General features: G+C 40.4%; 1 protein-coding gene across 2 annotated transcripts in view; it reads right to left on the bottom strand.

Annotated features, from left to right (window-relative positions):
- LOC124595324 (intraflagellar transport protein 81 homolog) overlaps positions 1 to 17,904 on the bottom strand; it is a 97,869-nt gene that overhangs the window by 63,112 nt on the left and 16,853 nt on the right. The window contains exons 1-3 of one of the 2 annotated variants that reach the window (XM_047134026.1): positions 14,132 to 14,217; positions 13,430 to 13,566; positions 6,919 to 7,099 (exon numbers count right to left, since the gene is read on the bottom strand). In XM_047134026.1, coding sequence (XP_046989982.1) covers positions 6,919 to 7,099; positions 13,430 to 13,473 — 225 coding nt within the window. In that variant the 5' untranslated portion in view covers positions 13,474 to 13,566; positions 14,132 to 14,217. Of the gene's footprint in view, positions 1 to 6,918; positions 7,100 to 13,429; positions 13,567 to 14,131; positions 14,218 to 17,904 lie in introns of those variants that run through there. The other variant, XM_047134024.1, reaches the window with a different exon arrangement.

Genomic DNA, 17,904 nt, shown 5'->3' with positions numbered 1-17,904 from the left:
GCCAGAGATTCTTGTTTTCTGGGTGTTATCCCTTTATTGTGACAAGGGCAGCCATTGAAGATGACAAGACAATATTATTAGTGAAATATTCAGATGCATTAAAACTCACTGACAGACTAGTACACAAACCTAGATCATTTTCTTTTGGGGCAGTGCTTTCACCAACTGAGCTATCCAGGCACTACTTCATGCCAGCAAGTTTCACAACAATACATACAACACTACACAGAGAAAGATTAATTCTGGAAACCAACCCCAGGCAGTGGCTCAGCCATTCACCAAAATATCCCTTCTTTCAAGGTGCTGGTCTTGTGAGGTACTTAGTACAACTTATGTACAACTTCAAAAGTAGGAAGGGCACAGGCAGGAACTGAAGCTGCAAAGATGGCTAACAATTCATGCATGGATAGCTCAGTTGGTAAGGTATGAGTGTAGGTTTGACTCCCATTTTGGTACATAGTTTTAATATGACAGGAGATATCACAACACTGAACATGACACTGAAGAGTGAATGACACAATATTGAACATTATGACTCTGCCTAACTCACATTTCACTACAGTGTAACATCTACAGTAAATCACCTTCAGCTGGTAATTCAATGTTGTTTATCTTGAAACTAAGAACAACAATAAACTCAATGTGAAGCTTGTTTGGTTGGAAATGAAAATAAAATTCTATTGAAAAAGAGAAGTTACTGTTTTTACACAAAATTACTAACTGTTCTCACTACTTATCTCATTTTCATAGTAACTGAAAAAAATTATGTATACAGGAACTGTAACACATCTCTCTCAAAACAAGATACTTAATCTCAATTTGGATTTCAAAACAGTCCCTCCACACAACACATTATTTTTCAATTCACAAATCACATTACACAAAATTTGAATGACAAGATATTGCCAATTTGTATCTTCTGTGACTTGTCAAAAGCCTTTGATTCTGCAGTTTTCAGTATTCTGCTACAAAAGGTCAAATATTATGGTACGGGGTGTTCAAAAAGTCCCTCCGCAGTGCCGTATCCGTATGATTGTTAGTTGCGCATGCCATATGATTGTTCGCCTGCCTGGGTTTTTCAATTAAACAATAAATGCACAACAATACTGCAGTGATATTCTGTACCCATTCATAGGAGAACTTCTGTTAAGTTAAATACTGAATGGTTATTTTCAACAAGATGGTGCAACTGCGCATACAGCTCGCATTTCAATGTCACAGCATGCTGATGTTTTTGATGATCGCATAATTTCACAGGGACTTTTAACTCCATGATTGCCTGACCTAACAACACCCGACCTTTTCTTCTGGTGTGCAGCAAAAGCAACTGTCTATAAAAACCATCCAAAATCCATTGATGAATTGAAAACTGCAATATCCACTTTCACTGCTTCTGTTACAGAAGAAATGTTACAGCTTGTGTTTGGAAACATGATTAGACGAATTGAATTGTGTATTCAACAACAGGGAGGGACACTTTCAACATTTAATGTGAAAATATGTAAGTAAAAATGAATATTCAATAAACTAATAACTTGCATTTCACTGAGTTTCATTTCGGTACATTCAATGCGGCATAAGGCATGCCGGCTAACAATCATACAGAACTGCGGAGAGACTTTTGAACACCCCCCTGGTAACTAGCTTTCATCATATCTAGCTAAAAATGCATCTTCAGAATGGGGAATCATCACTAAAGGTTGACTAGAAGTATTTATATTGGGTTGGTTGTTTGGTAGATTTGGGGGAAGGGGACCAAACAGTGAGATCATCAGGAAGGACGGGGAAGGAAGTCAGCCATGCCCTCTCAAAGGAACCATCCTGGCATTTTCCTGAAGCAATTTAGGGGAAATCACAGGAAACCTAAATCAGGATGGCAGGACGTGGGTTTGAACCGTCATTCTCCCGAATGTGAGTCCAATGTGCTAACCATTGTGCCACCCCACTCTGTTTGATATTGGGTATGTTCTTGATATATACAAATAATCTTCCTCCCCATATCAAACAAACAGAGAAGATGCAAGTATTATAAGCATGACAATTGGAGTAGATTCCAATGCTTGAACGCGTAAATAAAATTGTCTTGAAAATTACCAATTGCTTTTCTGCAAACACACTTTTGCTGAAGTTAGTTAGAACACAATACATGCAATTCAGTACTAACTGTTTATATTGATAAGAACTTGAAGTTACATGTTACAGATTATCTCAAATGTTTTAGTGATGCAACTTTTGGATAACTGATAGTGTCACATTTTGGAGACAAAAATGTAAAAGAAGTTGACTAACTTTTCCAATTTCATTCATTGACGTCTTATGGCATTACATTCTAGGGTAACTCCTCATAGAGGAAAAAATTGTTTGTTCCACAGAAGCATGTAATAATGCTAATGTGTAGACTTTTGGGCACACTGACAAAAGCTTGTGAGTACAATTACTCTCTCCTGAAGTTTGTGGTCAACAATCGATCACAGTGTGAAAACAACTGTACCTTAGTGTGGCACAGGAAGGAGTGAGTTACTCTGCCATAAAAATCATTGACCATCTACTCAGTGACATGAAGAATTCAGTTGATAATAAAATCAACTTCAAATATAAACCGAAATCATTTGTGTGGGAGAGGGGGGCGGATGGTCAAGGGGATGGAGGGAGAGGGAGAGGGAGGAGGAGAAGAGGGAGGAGAGGGAGAGGCATATTGAACATAGTTAGGTATGAATCACTGTTACTATAGGTTATCTTGAGCTGACTGCAATCTAATTAAAAAGAATTACACCAGAAGCATTCCACTTTTATTTATAAAGCAGTTGTTGTTGTGGTCTTCAGTCCTGAGACTGGTTTGATGCAGCTCTACATGCTACTCTATCCTGTGCAAGCTTCTTCATCTCCCAGTACCTACTGCAACCTACATCCTTCTGAATCTGTTTAGCGTATTCATCTCTTGGTCTCCCTCTACGATTTTTACCCTCCACACTGCCCTCAAATACTAAATTGGTGATCCCTTGATGCCTCAGAACATGTCCTACCAACAGATCCCTTCTTCTAGTTAAATTGTGCCACAAACTTCTCTTCTCCCCAATCCTATTCAATACCTCCTCATTAGTTATATGATCTACCCATCTAATCTCAGCATTCTTCTGTAGCACCACATTTCGAAAGTTTCTATTCTCTTCTTGTCTAAACTATTTATCGTCTATGTTTCACTTCCATTTGTCCATGTTTCACTTCCATACATGGCTACGCTCCATACAAATACTTTCAGAAACGACTTCCTGACACTTAAATCTATACTCGATGTTAACAAATTTCTCTTCTTCAGAAACGCTTTTCTTGCCATTGCCAGTCTACATTTTATATCCTCTCTACTTCGACCATCATCAGTTATTTTGCTCCCCAAATAGCAAAACTCCTTTACTACTTTAAGTGTCTCATTTCCTAATCTAATTCCGGCAGCATCACCCGACTTAATTCGACTACATTCCATTATCCTCATTTTGCTTTTGTTGATGTTCATCTTATACCCTCCTTTCATGACACTGTCCACTCCGATCAACCGCTCTTCCAAGTCCTTTGCTGTCTCTGACAGAATTACAATGTCACTGGCGAACCTCGAAGTTTTTATTTCTTCTCCATGGATTTTAATACCTACTCAGAATTTTTCATTTGTTTTCTTCACTGCTTGCTCAATATACAGATTGGATAACATTGGGGATAGGCTACAACCCTGTCTCACTCCTTTCTCAACCACTGCTCCCCTTTCATGCCCCTCAACTCTTATAACTGCCATCTGGTTTCCGTACAAATTGTAAATAGCCTTTCGCTCCCTGTATTTTACCCCTGCCACCTTCAGAATTTGAAAGAGAGTATTCCAGTCAACATTGTCAAAAGCTTTCTCTAAGTCTACAAATGCTAGAAACGTAGGTTTGCCTTTCCTTAATCTAGCTTCTAAGGTAAGTCGTAGGGTCAGTATTGCCTCACGTGTTCCAACATTTCTACGGAATCCAAACTGATCTTCCCCGAGGTCGGCTTCTACCAGTTTTTCCATTCGTCTGTAAGGAATTCACGTTGGTATTTTGCAGCTGTGACTTATTAAACTGATTGTTCGGTAATTTTCACATCTGTCAGCACCTGCTTTCTTTGGGATTGGAATTATTATACTCTTCTTGAAGTCTGAGGGTATTTCACCTGTCTCATACATCTTGCTCACCAGATGGCAGAGTTTTGTCAGGACTGGCTCTCCCAAGGTCGTCAGCAGTTCTAATGGAATGTTGTCTACTCCCGGGGCCTTGTTTCGACTCAGGTCTTTCAGTGCTCTGTCAAACTCTTCACGCAGTATCGTATCTCCCATTTCATCTTCATCCACACCCTCTTCCATTTCCATAATATTGTCCTCAAGTACATTGTCCTTGTATGGGCCCTCTATATACTCCCTCCACCTTTCTGTTTTCCCTTCTTTGCTTAAAACTGGGTTTCCGTCTGAGCTCTTGATATTCATACAAGTAGTTCTCTTTTCTCCAAAGGTCTCCTTAATTTTCCTGTAGGCAGTATCTATCTTACCCCTAGAGAAATAACCCTCTACATCCTTACATTTGTCCTCTACCCATCCCTGCTTAGCCATTTTGCACTTCCTGTCGATCACATTTTTGAGACGTTTGTATTCCTTTTTGCCTGCTTCATTTACTGCATTTTTATATTTTCTCCTTTCATCAATTAAATTCAATATTTCTTCTGTTACCCAAGGATTTCTACTAGCCCTCGTCTTTTTACCTACTAGGTCCTCTGCTGCCTTCACTACTTCATCTCTCCAAGCTACCCATTCTTCTTCTACTGTATTTCTTTCCCCCATTCCTGTCAACTGTTCCCTTACACTCTCCCTGAAACTCTGTACAACCTCTGGTTCTTTCAGTTTATCCAGGTCCCATCTCCTTAAATTCCCATCTTTTTGCAGTTTCTTCAGTTTCTGCAGTTCATAACCAATAAATTGTGATCAGAGTCCGCATCTGCCCCTGGAAATGTCTTACAATTTAAAACCTGGTTTCTAAATCTGTGTCTTACCATTATGTAATCTATCTGAAACCTGTCAGCATCTCCAGGCTTCTTCCATGTATACAACCTTCTTTTATGATTCTTGAACCAAGTGTTAGCTATGATTAAGTTGTGCTCTGTGCAAAATTCTAACAGGCGGCTTCCTCTTTCATTTCTTAGCCCCAATCCATATTCACATACTACGTTTCCTTCTCTCCCTTTTCCTACTACTGAACTCCAGTCACCCATGACTATTAAATTTTCGTCTCCCTTCACTATCTGAATAATTTCATTTATTTCATCATACATTTCTTCAATTTCTTCGTCATCTGCAGAGCTAGTTGGCATATAAACTTGTACTACTGTAGTAGGCATGGGCTTCGTGTCTATCGTGGCCACAATAATGCGTTCGCTATGCTGTTTGTAGTAGCTTATCCACACTCCTACTTTTTTATTCATTATTAAACTGACTCCCGCATTACCCCTATTTGATTTCGTATTAATAACCCTGTATTCACCTGACCAGAAGTCTTGTTCCTCCTGCCACCGAACTTCACTAATTCCCACTATATCTAACTTTAACCTATCCATTTCCTTTTTTAAATTTTCTAACCTACCTGCCCGATTAAGGGATTTGACATTCCAGGCTCCGGTCCGTAGAACGCCAGTTTTCTTTCTCCTGATAACGATGTCTTCCTGAGTAGTCCCCGCCCGGAGATCCGAATGGGGGACTATTTTACCTTTGGAATATTTTACCCAAGAGGACGCCATCATCATTTAATCATACAGTAAAGCTGCATGCTCTCGGGAAAAGTTACGGCCATAGTTTCCCCTTGCTTTCGGCCGTTCGCAGTACCAGCACAGCAAGGCTGCTTTGGTTAGTGTTACAAGGCCAGATCAGTCAATCATTCAGACTGTTGCCCTGCAACTACTGAAAATGCTGCTGCCCCTCTTCAGGAACCACACGTTTGTCTGGCCTCTCAACAGATACCCCTCCATTGTGGTTGCACTTACGGTACGGCTATCTGTATCTTCTGTAATTATTGGTGTTCCTTTACATATTCTGCTCCTTCCCTCCTTGCTAGCAGCGGTTGCTGTCGAAAGGCTTCATTTCACATCTGCACTTGGCATTTTTTGGCAATCTGCAATATTTCCAGCACTGCAGTGTAGGAAACACTGCAGAATGCCAAAAACAGCCAAGTGCAATGAGAAATGGAGCCTTTCAACAGCAACTGCTGCTAGCAAGGCGGGAAGGAGCAGAATATGTAAAGAAACGCCAATAACCACAGAAAATGATTTATAAATAAAAGTGAAATGTGTCTGGTTTAATTCTTTTTAATTAGATTGCAGTCATCTCAAGACGGATAACCTACAGTAACAGACATTAACAGATGCTGCGGAAGATGGCCACGCAAACAAAGGTTTTATGACGATCATTAAAATATCCTTAGAATGTATGGCATTATGTGAGTGGGCACACTAAGCAACCCACAATTGGGTGCCATATTTTTTAAACCAATTTTCTACCATTATTACCAAAGTTTCGCACAGGCATCCTCCCCCTGTGTCCCCCCACCACTCATACACACACACACACACACACACACACACACACACACACACACACACGCAATGTTTGTCACCAAATTTAACTGAATGACATAAGTATTTCAACAAAAGCAAGAGCTATCCACTACTCCTTAGAATACAGCAACAGAGTAGAGAAACAAGTTAGACAATTGTGTCGTGTAACACCGTGAATGCATCTGGAAACACCTGAAAAATGAGTGTAAATTCTGTAAGCGTATGCAATCAAGTGTGGAGGAGAGACAATGATTTTAAAGTTAATAGTTCATCAGGAGCCTATAATTTTGAAAGTTCGAGTCTGACTGTTACCTGCTCATAAAGTGCTGCCAGATCCTGATCAGCAAGTTTGTCAGGAGGCACTTCCACCTTTACAAGGTACTTCGATAAATAAGCCCTCTTCTTCAGAGCCTCCATATTCTGGAATAGCCATTCCAATATTGGATGAATAATGTGTTTGTCTCCTTGGACTAAGCCCTGTCTGAATACTGATCTAAAATGAAGGAGAATGTAACACGTAAAATTGGAAGCAAAATAAACCTCTAAAGATAAAATTAGCATTAGCAGGCTTCAATGCTTTCCAACTTTAAAAAGGAAGTTCCACGATGGTAAATACAGCAAAAACCAGTCAGATGTGTTTCAAAAAAACTGTAATACAGCACAGATCAAGTCATGACCGACAAATATAACTAAAAAAAAGAAAAAATAAACTAAATCAATAATGTGCATTCAGCTTAAAAAACAAACAGGCAGACAAAATACTTTAAGCCAGATACAATAATGTGCTGTAGAAACACAATACAAAATAATCTTTTTGTATTTTTTTAAAAGCCAAATACGACAAGATTAGCAGCAGAAATAGGTGGGTAAACTTTGCCAACACTTGGCTTCACTATGATATGATGAGTACACACAGATACTAATAGGTTTGCAAAAATTTTAGGCAAAGTACTGTAAATAACGGTATGTGTGGGACAATATAATAAAGGAAATTCCAGGTTGGAAATGATAAATCAAAATGATGACAGACAACTTAAGTTTCTGCCTTCCCCCATCCATATAAAAATAATAACAATAATAATAATAATAATAATAATAATAATACTGTAATAATAAGTGGAGACAGATTTTTAATATCCATTCAGAATTTATTGTGTATTCCTTTCAATATGGCTGTAACTGACTCTTCTCCTCACTACAAACTTTGTTTCTCTCACTTTTCTGCTTCTTCGCACCAGCAAACAATGAACCTCAGATTCTTTTACTACATTAATTTTGTTGATGTTGTGAGCATCCTATGAACTGTGAACAGTGCGACAGATTTTGATAATTATCTATAAGGGATATTTGCTTATTTAGAGTATCCTTGCTCAACATTATTCAAGTTGGGGGGGGGGGGGGGTTGTTTTAGGGGGAAGAGACCAAACAGCGAGGTCATCGGTCTCATTGGATTAGGGAAGGACGGGGAAGGAAGTCGGCCGTGCCCTTTGAAAGGAACCATCCCAGCATTTGCCTGGTGCGATTTAGGGAAATCACGGAAAACCTAAATTAGGATGGCCGGACGCGGGATTGAACCGTCGTCCTTCCGAATGCGAGTCCAGTGTGCTAACCACTGCGCCACCTCGCTCGGTAACATTATTCAAAACTAGCCCTAAATAAAAGCAATAAAAGAAATGATTAAAAGCCATCAGGTTCACTGTAGGAAAGAGTTCCTGAGAGTATACATTCTAAACTAGGAGCACAGCTGAATGACACTGTTTATAAAGCTTATTTAAAATGTGAAGACTAGTACAAAGAAAAACTGATCCCGTTTCTGAACAGTGTATAGAAGGTGCTTCTATCAAGTTCAAAGCGGTATGGGATAATATCAAACAAGAAAATTCCCAAAACTAACAATGGAAAATCCAGGATGCAATAACAATAGAATTGGTATAGACTGCTGCTCATCACAAAATGTTTAAGTGAACATTGGGCCACTGAAGATGAAATTCCAGTTTATAAGTTCAAAAATTATAGTTTATCAAACAGTTACTGCAGAAGAGTTCACAAGAGAGGTGGTGTAGCAATTTATGTTGGTAGATGAATCAACTGCAACACTGGTAACTTTGATCTAAATTATTTATGTGAAGAACTGAATTTTGAAGCCAGGTCATAAGTAGTATGAAGCTAATAGTAGTATCATTGTACAGATCTTCCGATGGCATTAGAAGTGCGTTCTTAGAAAAATTGGACATCCTTTTATGTGCACTCACTGAGAAAAGATTTACCAACTATGACAATATAACAGATGATGATCTTAATTCTAATTTTGACATGTCAACTGACAAGCGCAGTGTTCGTGATCTGAAAAACCTACTGCGACAGTTCAATCTACAGTGTGTTAACTATAAACCTACTACAGAACAAGTGTGGAGAAATGATTACAAAAAAGCAGTTACTGAGGCAAAAAAGTCACACAATGCCCAGCACATTCAGACTTCTAACAATAAATGCAGAGCTGCCTGGAGTCTCATAAATAGCGTTGCCAAAGACTCACATAAGGTCAAAATCAATCTCTCTCCACAAGAGTTTAATGATTATTTTAATACATCTATCGAGGAAGTGAGCAATGGCATCAGTAAACCTGATACAAGTCCATCGAAACTCTTAGAAAAAAATTATCATGGGATGCCCTACAATAATATTCTCACTTTCTCTGGGGTTACGCATAATGCTGTATTAAAAATAGTAAGGGACTTCAAGCCATCAGACAGTGTTGATATTTATGACATGTCTTGCAATTTGCTGAAGAAAGTAATTGATTCCATTGTTTATCCATTGACTCACTGCATAAATAAATGTTTATCAGAGGGATACTTTCCAGAGTAGCTGAAATTATCTAGAGTGGTTCCTGTGTATAAAAAGGGTGACAAAGACAACCCTGTAAGTTTCAGAACAATATCAATAGTTCCAGTCATGACCAAAATAATAGAATACATCATTTACCATCAGTTTTCTGCTCATTTTGAAAAATTTGGAATATTTAATGTAGCACAATATGGACTTAGAAAAATATCATCAACAGTAGACGCAACAGACACTGTACTTAAATGTGTTCTTAATGAGTTTGAGGAGAAGGGATTCGCTCATGCCACGTTCTGTGACCTGAGTAAAGCATTTGACTGCGTAGGACATTATACACTTCAGAGAACAGCCTAAAACAACTAAAGTCTTATCTCCAAAACCGTAGGCAAGTTGTGTGTATTGGCACAGAAAAGTCTACCGAGGAACAAACTAAGGTGGGAGTTCTGCAGGGATCTGTATTGGGAGCATTTTTGTTTTTGGTAATGATCAATGACCTACCCTCCTTTATAAGTTCCAATACAGTGCTATTTACAGATGACGCTACCTTCCTAAACTACAACAATGATCTAAATAAGTTAAAAGATTCTGCTGATAATACACTTGCCCAAACGTCATATTGGTTCAGGTCAGATGGGTTTGTCCTGAACAAGAACAAAAACACAAAAAATGGTATTTAGTTTAAAAGACAAACGTCCTTTTCATGATGTGTGTACCTTCCAATTTCTTTCTATTATTCTTTCCAATTAATTTTTTTAATTATTCAAGCAGCAATTATTAATCAGTTTCCATTATTTTGCCCCCCCCTCCCCATTTGCAACTATTCACATTGAACATAAAGAAAACAAACAATACGCACTTCAGCATAAAGAGGGAACACATTTCTGTTGCATTAAGCATAGATATTAAATTTATAGATGATGTAATACGCATAAGGTGGTTAGGTGCGAATACTGATTGTCAGTTACCATGGAATGAGTACACACAGATGCTGATAAAAAATACGCCATTCACATGTTTTGATCTTAAGAGTTTTATCATCTCTCTATAGCAGCCAATGTCTTATGTGACATACTACTCTTACACACACTCAGTTGTTAGCTATGGGGTTTTTATCGGGGGATCAAAGGCACAGAACCTGGATACAATTTTTAAACTGCAGAAAAGAGTTGTAATGATATGAAACTTCCTGGCAGATTAAAACTGTGTGCCCGACCGAGACTCGAACTCGGGACCTTTGCCTTTCGCGGGCAAGTGCTCTACCATCTGAACTACTGAAGCACGACTCACGCCTGGTCCTCACAGCTTCACTTCTGCCAGTATCTCCGAAAGGCAAATAGGTCCCGAGTTGGAGTCTCGGTCGAGCACACAGTTTTAATCTGCCAGGAAGTTTCATATCAGCGCACACTCCGCTGCAGAGTGAAAATCTCATTCTGGAGTTGTGATGATAATAACTAGAAGTAGTAGACAGGATCACTATAAAGAAATGTTAAAAAAAACTGGGTATCCTTACTGCACAAAGTCAGTATGTCTATCAATCTGTTCTGCATATTAGAAGAGCAGCAGTCTGGACTTACATTTACCATGGAAAAACAAACAGAAAACAAGATTTTCTACCAGGGAATAAAATTGCATAATAAACTGCCAACGAAGAATAAAAAGATTTCTAAAATACATCTGTTTAAAAAGGCAGCTAAAAATTGTTTATAAGTAACGCGCATTACACAATCTAAGATTACTCATAGAATTCGAAGCAGAAGTTCATAAGGAAAGTGGATAACTACATCACCTTGTCACATTACAGTTCTGTAATGCTTTTGCAAAAATATCATGTACCAACATATATAGTGCATGATAATAATGTTTTGTCATTCTCCAGAGCTCAACATCATACTCATCACAGGAGGGGGAGGGGCATTGGGAGTGGGGGAGGGGGGGGGGGGGGTGTTGGCTCAGTTTTTCAGATGGACTGAGGGAACGACATGTGCAGGTGGACTGGAAAATAGTGGAATAGTGGCATGGTTGTTAGCTCGTGAAGACAATTTTCCAAAGAGACTGGACTTAGTGCAAAGGTATAGCAGCTATCAGGGTTATGCAGTCATTAGCATGGGTTTCTGATACATGCAGCAAAACTGTGTTTCTACCAAAAACGTTGTACAATAGTGAAGGATGGTTTCTTCATCATGCCCACTTCTCACCACTTATCCTATCCTCTGAAAGCATACTTCTACATTCTACAAAAAAATTTTATCTATTTATTTTCATTCAGTTATGATGACAAACCCCATATCATTCCAAGATGACCCTTGGATGAATGAGTGAATGAATGAATGAATGAATGAGTGAATGAACGAATGAATACAAATAAATAAATAAAACATCATGTATCATTCCTATAGAAACCATGAAGACTAAATCATGTTAGAAACAGCATACAAAGAGGCATACAAGTAGTCATTCGTCCTTGAACTGAACAGGAAGAAACACATACAATACTATTATAGTTAGTCACTCAGTATTTATGAATATTTCACTGGTACATTATACTACAAGTAAAACACAAGTGTAAATACACTAGTCTTGAAGAGAACACGTGCATGAGTTTTGCTACTTTTTTTCCATCAAATACAGGTAACTTTTTCTACTTGTGCATGTAAAAAAGTTGTCATTTCAGTATTTCCAATAACCTATCATACATTGAAGTGCCAAAGAAACTGGTATAAGCATGTGTATTCAAATACAGGGATATGAAAACAGGCAGAACATGGCACTGTGGTCGGCAACACCTATATAAGACAACAAGTGTCTGACACAGTTGTTACATTGGTTACAGAGCTGCTACAATAGCAGTTTAGCAAGATTTAATTGATTTTGAACGTAGTATTATAGTTGACCACAAGTAATGGGACACAGAATTTCTGAGGTAGGGATGAAGTGGCATTTTCCTGGACAACCATTTCACCAATGTACCGTGAATATCTGGAATCCGGTAGATCATCAAATCTCCAACATCGCTGCGGCCAGAAAAAGATCCTGCAAGAATGGGACCTATGACAACTAAAGAGAACTGTTCAACGTGACAGAATTGCAACCCTTCTGCAAATTACTGCAGATTTAATTCTGGGCCATCAAACATGTCAGCGCGTGAGCCATTCAATGAAACCTCATTCATATGAGCTTTCAGAGCCGAAGGACCACTCATGTACCTTTGATGACTGCACAAGACACGGCTTTACGCCTCGCCTGGGCCTATCAACACCGACATTGGACTGTTGATGGCTAGAAACATGTTGCCTGGTCACCCAAGTCTTGTTTCAAATTGTATCGAATGGATGGATGTGTATGGATATGGCGACAACATAATGAATCCTTGGTCCCTGCATGTCAGCAGGGGCCTGTCCAAGCTGGTGGAGGCTCTGTAATGGTGTGGGGTGTGTGCAGTTGGAGTGATGTGGGACCCTTGATGTGTCTAGATACAACTCTGACATGTGACATGCATTTAAGCATCCTGTCTGATCACCTCCATCCATTCATGTCCATCGTGCATTCCGAAGGACTTGGGCAATTTCAACAGGACACTGTGACACCCCACATGTCCAGAATTGCTACAGAGTGGCTTCAGGAACACTGTTCTGAGTTTAAACACTTCCGCTGACCACTAAACTGCCCAGACATGAACATTATTGAGCATATCAGGTATGACTTGCAACATGCTGTTCAGAAGAGATCTCCACTCCCTCGTACTCTTACTAATTAATGGGCAGCCCTGCAGGGTTCGTGGAGTCAGTTCCTTCCAGCACTACTTCAGGCATTAGTTGATTCCATAGCACATCATGTTGCGGCATTTCTGCATATTCATGGGGGCCCTACATGATATTAGACAGGTGTACCAGTTTCTTTGGATCTTCAGTGTATAAGCTTAACTATGCATCTGGATTCATACATGCAAGCATGCACTCTTTTATACAATAGATCATCTTACGCTGGTGTTTCAGGCCCAGGTTTGTATTTCAAAACTCTCAACATTCCCAAAATCCTGATGGTGGTCTGTTCAGGTTCTTCAGTTCGAATGTCAACTTTGTTGCTGGTATCAATTAGTGCCAACACATCAGTTAGAACCTGAAAAAATAAAACCTAGTCACAAAAAACACAAATAAAATATAAAAATCAGCATGTGTTTTAGAGAAAATCAATATTAATTTTGTGATCCCAAGGAATTTCATAAAACAGAATTATACAAAATGTGATGTATGGTCCATAAATAACACATACTATCAAAGCCAAAAACTAACACACTAACACACACACACACACACACACACACACACACACAAAGAAAAAAAAATCAAGCAGTAATCTCAAACTTATGGCAAATAAATTTTCTGGGGATGAAGAGCTACTGCATGAACAAGAGGCTAGTCTTCAGTAGCCAGAAGATAATTAGTACAGAAGGACTGATGAGTGAGCCCCATCAGGTTATATATGGATCGGGGGTTGATTTAGCCCCTCTCCTAAAAGGAAAAGACTTGTAAATGCTCAGCACATAGACATATTAACAAATTAATATGTGATGCAAATGTAAAATGACTCGTGCCGCATCATTACACTTTATTGTGCAAAAAGATCCATGAAACATGAAAGTATCTATCATACCATAGCTCCTTCAAATAAAAAACCGGATTACCTTGAAATGCAGTGTGTGAGAAGAGGATGTTAGGCATCAGGTGTGTCGCTACGGATGGGCTCTAGTGCTGAATTACTAATGCCTTTTCTTCCAACCGGCTACCCCGCACTATTTCCCTCTGTTACTATTCTCTAACATATTACTTTACACAGTGTTCATCATTTTCTTTCTCTTCTTTGCTGTGTTTTGTGTGTCACCTCCAGAACTACACCACATGCCCTGACTTATGACTGATACTGTATCAACCATCTCATTTACGCACAACACAAAGTGCTGATTGTTGGTACATGGTTGCATGTCCCACATTGCTCCTGCTGATATAATTATTCTCAGAGCTAAAAATTGACCACTCTTCCTGTTTCATTCACTCTGACATATTTCTGCGTGTTTTTTTCTGAACCATCCTGTGCCACACCAACATGCTCTACTTCAACCTTCCAGCCCCCCCCCCCCCCCCCCACACACACACACACACCCCTACCCCATTACTTTCTCTCGTCTTATTCCAATACGCACATACTAATCTCACCTAATCCAATCACACCTGCTGTGTCCCCCCCCCTCCCCCCTTTCTTCATACCAACCTGCATCCCACATTATTGTCTGTCAATTTATTTTTCTCTTGGATCTCACTGTGTTTTAATGACAGTTTCTGTTCATTTTCACCTTTCACTACATACTCCACTCCGTTACGTTTCATCTTGTTTCCCTATACTTCATCCATTCCATTCCTTTTTTTGATTTTTCCCACATATTTGTATGTATTTTATGTTTTATGTGAGCTTTTTCAAACATATTTTTTCATAATTTAATATGTTTATGTGTTTTTATCCTCAACCATGGCTCCTTGCTCCTCCACCTGTGTCAATATAGAACAGTTTCCCTATCCCTAGCAAGAACCCAGTCCTACATACCATTCCTACATTGCTGCCTAGCTCATGTAATCCCCTGAAAAGGCCTGATAATCAAATCACCCATCTCTGGTTGCAACTCCTCCTTCCACAATGATCTCTATCTGTACAAGTTCAATCAGTGCAGAGCCCTCACCAAACAAGTCCAGCAAAACTAAGTAAATCAGGCCCAAACCTCTTTGCAATACCTCCCCTCTCCATCCATAAAAATCTCCTGCACTGCATTCCCAAATTCCTGCATCACACCTCTCACACTGTAACTCTTGCCCTCCAGCAACTAGAGCAATACGGACAATGCTACTTCAAAAAACTCAACCAACCTGTTCATCTCATACTCCTGCCTTGGACTACCAATATCCACCTCCTCTACAAGTGCCTCCAAACCTCCCCCACACCCTCTCATAGCTGACAGAACCTAGCTTGCAGACCTATTACATTTTACAATACAGAATCCACATCTAAACCGACCCAACAAAATCATGAATCTTTCCTACAAAATCCTTAGTTCCACTGAAATATCAGTCCTTTTCAAACACCTTACCAGTTGCCTCACTCCCATATTCAAACACGAAGGGCTTTTTAAAGACCTTCTCCCGATCCCTACAGTGAAAACATCTTTCTGGCACCATCCCTTCCAACTAGATTCAACCCAAAACCAATACTGAACCTTGCCTAACTTAGTTCACCCCTCCACCTAACAATGAATCACTGCCACTGCCCCCAAATCATCCCCTGTTAACATTCCAGAACTTCTTAACATACAACCTTGTCACCATTCCACAAATCTCTTGACATGGAAGCAACCTTACATCTACAGAAAAACCACAACCCACCACTTAAAAACTGGTCCCATCCCTTATTATTCTACCAGCCAACAAAGACTTCACCAATGTGGTTTTGAACCAGAGGGACCATCTGGTGGAGGGACTCTACCAGCTGCCAGATTCGTCCACCTGAAAAGCCTGCCACAGAGACCCCACCAGAAATCTAACAGCATCATGAGACCCTCTTCAAATGCCCCCCCCCTCCCCTCCCCTCCCCCCCCCTCTCTCTCTCTCCTCCCCCCCCCCCTCCCTCCCCGGGCTCTCCCACCACCCCTCCCTCCTATCCTTCACCACTGTTCTACCTTCTACAGATTTTCTGGAGACCACAAACCTTACCCAGGAAGCCCCATTGCAGCCAGTTACTGTTTCCCAACTGAGAGAATCTCTGCTCTAATGGGCCATCACTTTCATTCTATTACCCATAACCTACCCTTCTACATCGATGAGACCAACCATTTCCTCCGTCATCTACACAGCTCTTATTTCTTTACCACATGGAATCCTGCTCATCACTGTTGATGTCACCTCCATCTATACTAACAACCATGATGCCTGTGGCCTTTCCACTATTGAACACTACCTTTCCCAAAGCCTGACTGACTCCAAACCTACAATCTCCTTCATGCTCACCACCCACAATTACTTCTCCTTTGAAGGCATCAATAATAAATGAATCTGTGGTACAGCAATTGGCACCTGCATTGCACCATTCCATGCCAAACTATTTATAGGCCAACTAGAGGAATCCTCCCTAACCACCTAGAAACCCCCAAACCCTCAACTGGTATAGATTAACTGATGATAACATTGTGATCTGAACCGAGGGTAAGGCCACCTTATCTACATCCCTCCACAACCTCAACACCTTCTCCCCCACTTGCTTCACTTGGTCCTGCCCAACCAAAAAAGCCACCGTCCTCAGTGCTGACCTCCACCTCAAGGATGGCTACATCTGTAACTCCATCCCCATCATGACAGCTGCCACCCATTCCATACCAAGAAGTCCCTTCCATACAGCCAATCCACTTGTGGGCATCACATCTGTAATGATGAGCAGCCCCCTCTAAATATACCAGTCTTACTGATGCCTTCACATACTTAAACACCCCCCCCCCCCCCCCAACCTTGTACAGAAGCAGATCTCCTGTGTCTTGTCTCTCCAATCTCCTACCACCTTCCACATACCACCATCTGCCCACAAGGTGCATCCCCTTGTGACTCACTACCACCCAGGGCTGGAGAAAATGAATCACATTCTCCGCCATGGTTTTCACTACCTCTTGCCTTCCCCTGGAATGAGAAATACCCTACGCGCTATACTTCCCATTCCCCCCACAGAGTTATTACACCACGCACCGAACCTCGTAGTATCCTTGTCCATTCCTACAACACCTCTACCCTCATAACAGTACAACAGATCTAGATGTCCCATACATACTCCCACCGCCACCTACTCCAGTCAAGACACAGGCATCTCCTATCACATCATCAAAGTCGTGAAAGGAGTCACATGATCCACAAACTAAGCTGCAATCACAGCACTGTTTCCTACTTAGGCATGAAAACTGAGAAGCTCTCTGTCCCCATGAATGGCCACTGACAAACCGTGGCCAACAGAGACTTGGGCTACTCAGTTGCTGAACATGCTGCCCAACACCATGTGCTTCATTTCAATGACTGCTTCAAAACCTGCGTCATATTGATCCTTCCCATCAACATCAGCTTTTCTGAACTGCACAGATGGGAACGCTCCCTGCAATATATCCTACATTCCTGTAACCCCCCTCCACAAACAGCACTAGAACTTCAGCACTAGAACTTCCTCCACTCCTACTCTGCCTCCCTTCCCCTCCTTACCCCATGCCTTCTTACCCCCACCAGCCACGCCAGATTGCTGCTCCTATCAGGCACAGTTGCTGTCTGCAATCTTGGCACAGCAGCCAATGGTAGTGGTCATATATGAGTGAGTTGTGCTTGTATGAATGTTTACGTATTTTCTCTTTCAGAACCTTAAGTGCATAACAATCTTATCATTATG

The sequence above is a fragment of the Schistocerca americana genome, chromosome 2 (genome assembly GCF_021461395.2).
Source record: "Schistocerca americana isolate TAMUIC-IGC-003095 chromosome 2, iqSchAmer2.1, whole genome shotgun sequence".
Classification (NCBI taxonomy): domain Eukaryota; kingdom Metazoa; phylum Arthropoda; class Insecta; order Orthoptera; family Acrididae; genus Schistocerca; species Schistocerca americana.
This window is presented reverse-complemented; position numbering and strand designations above follow the sequence as displayed.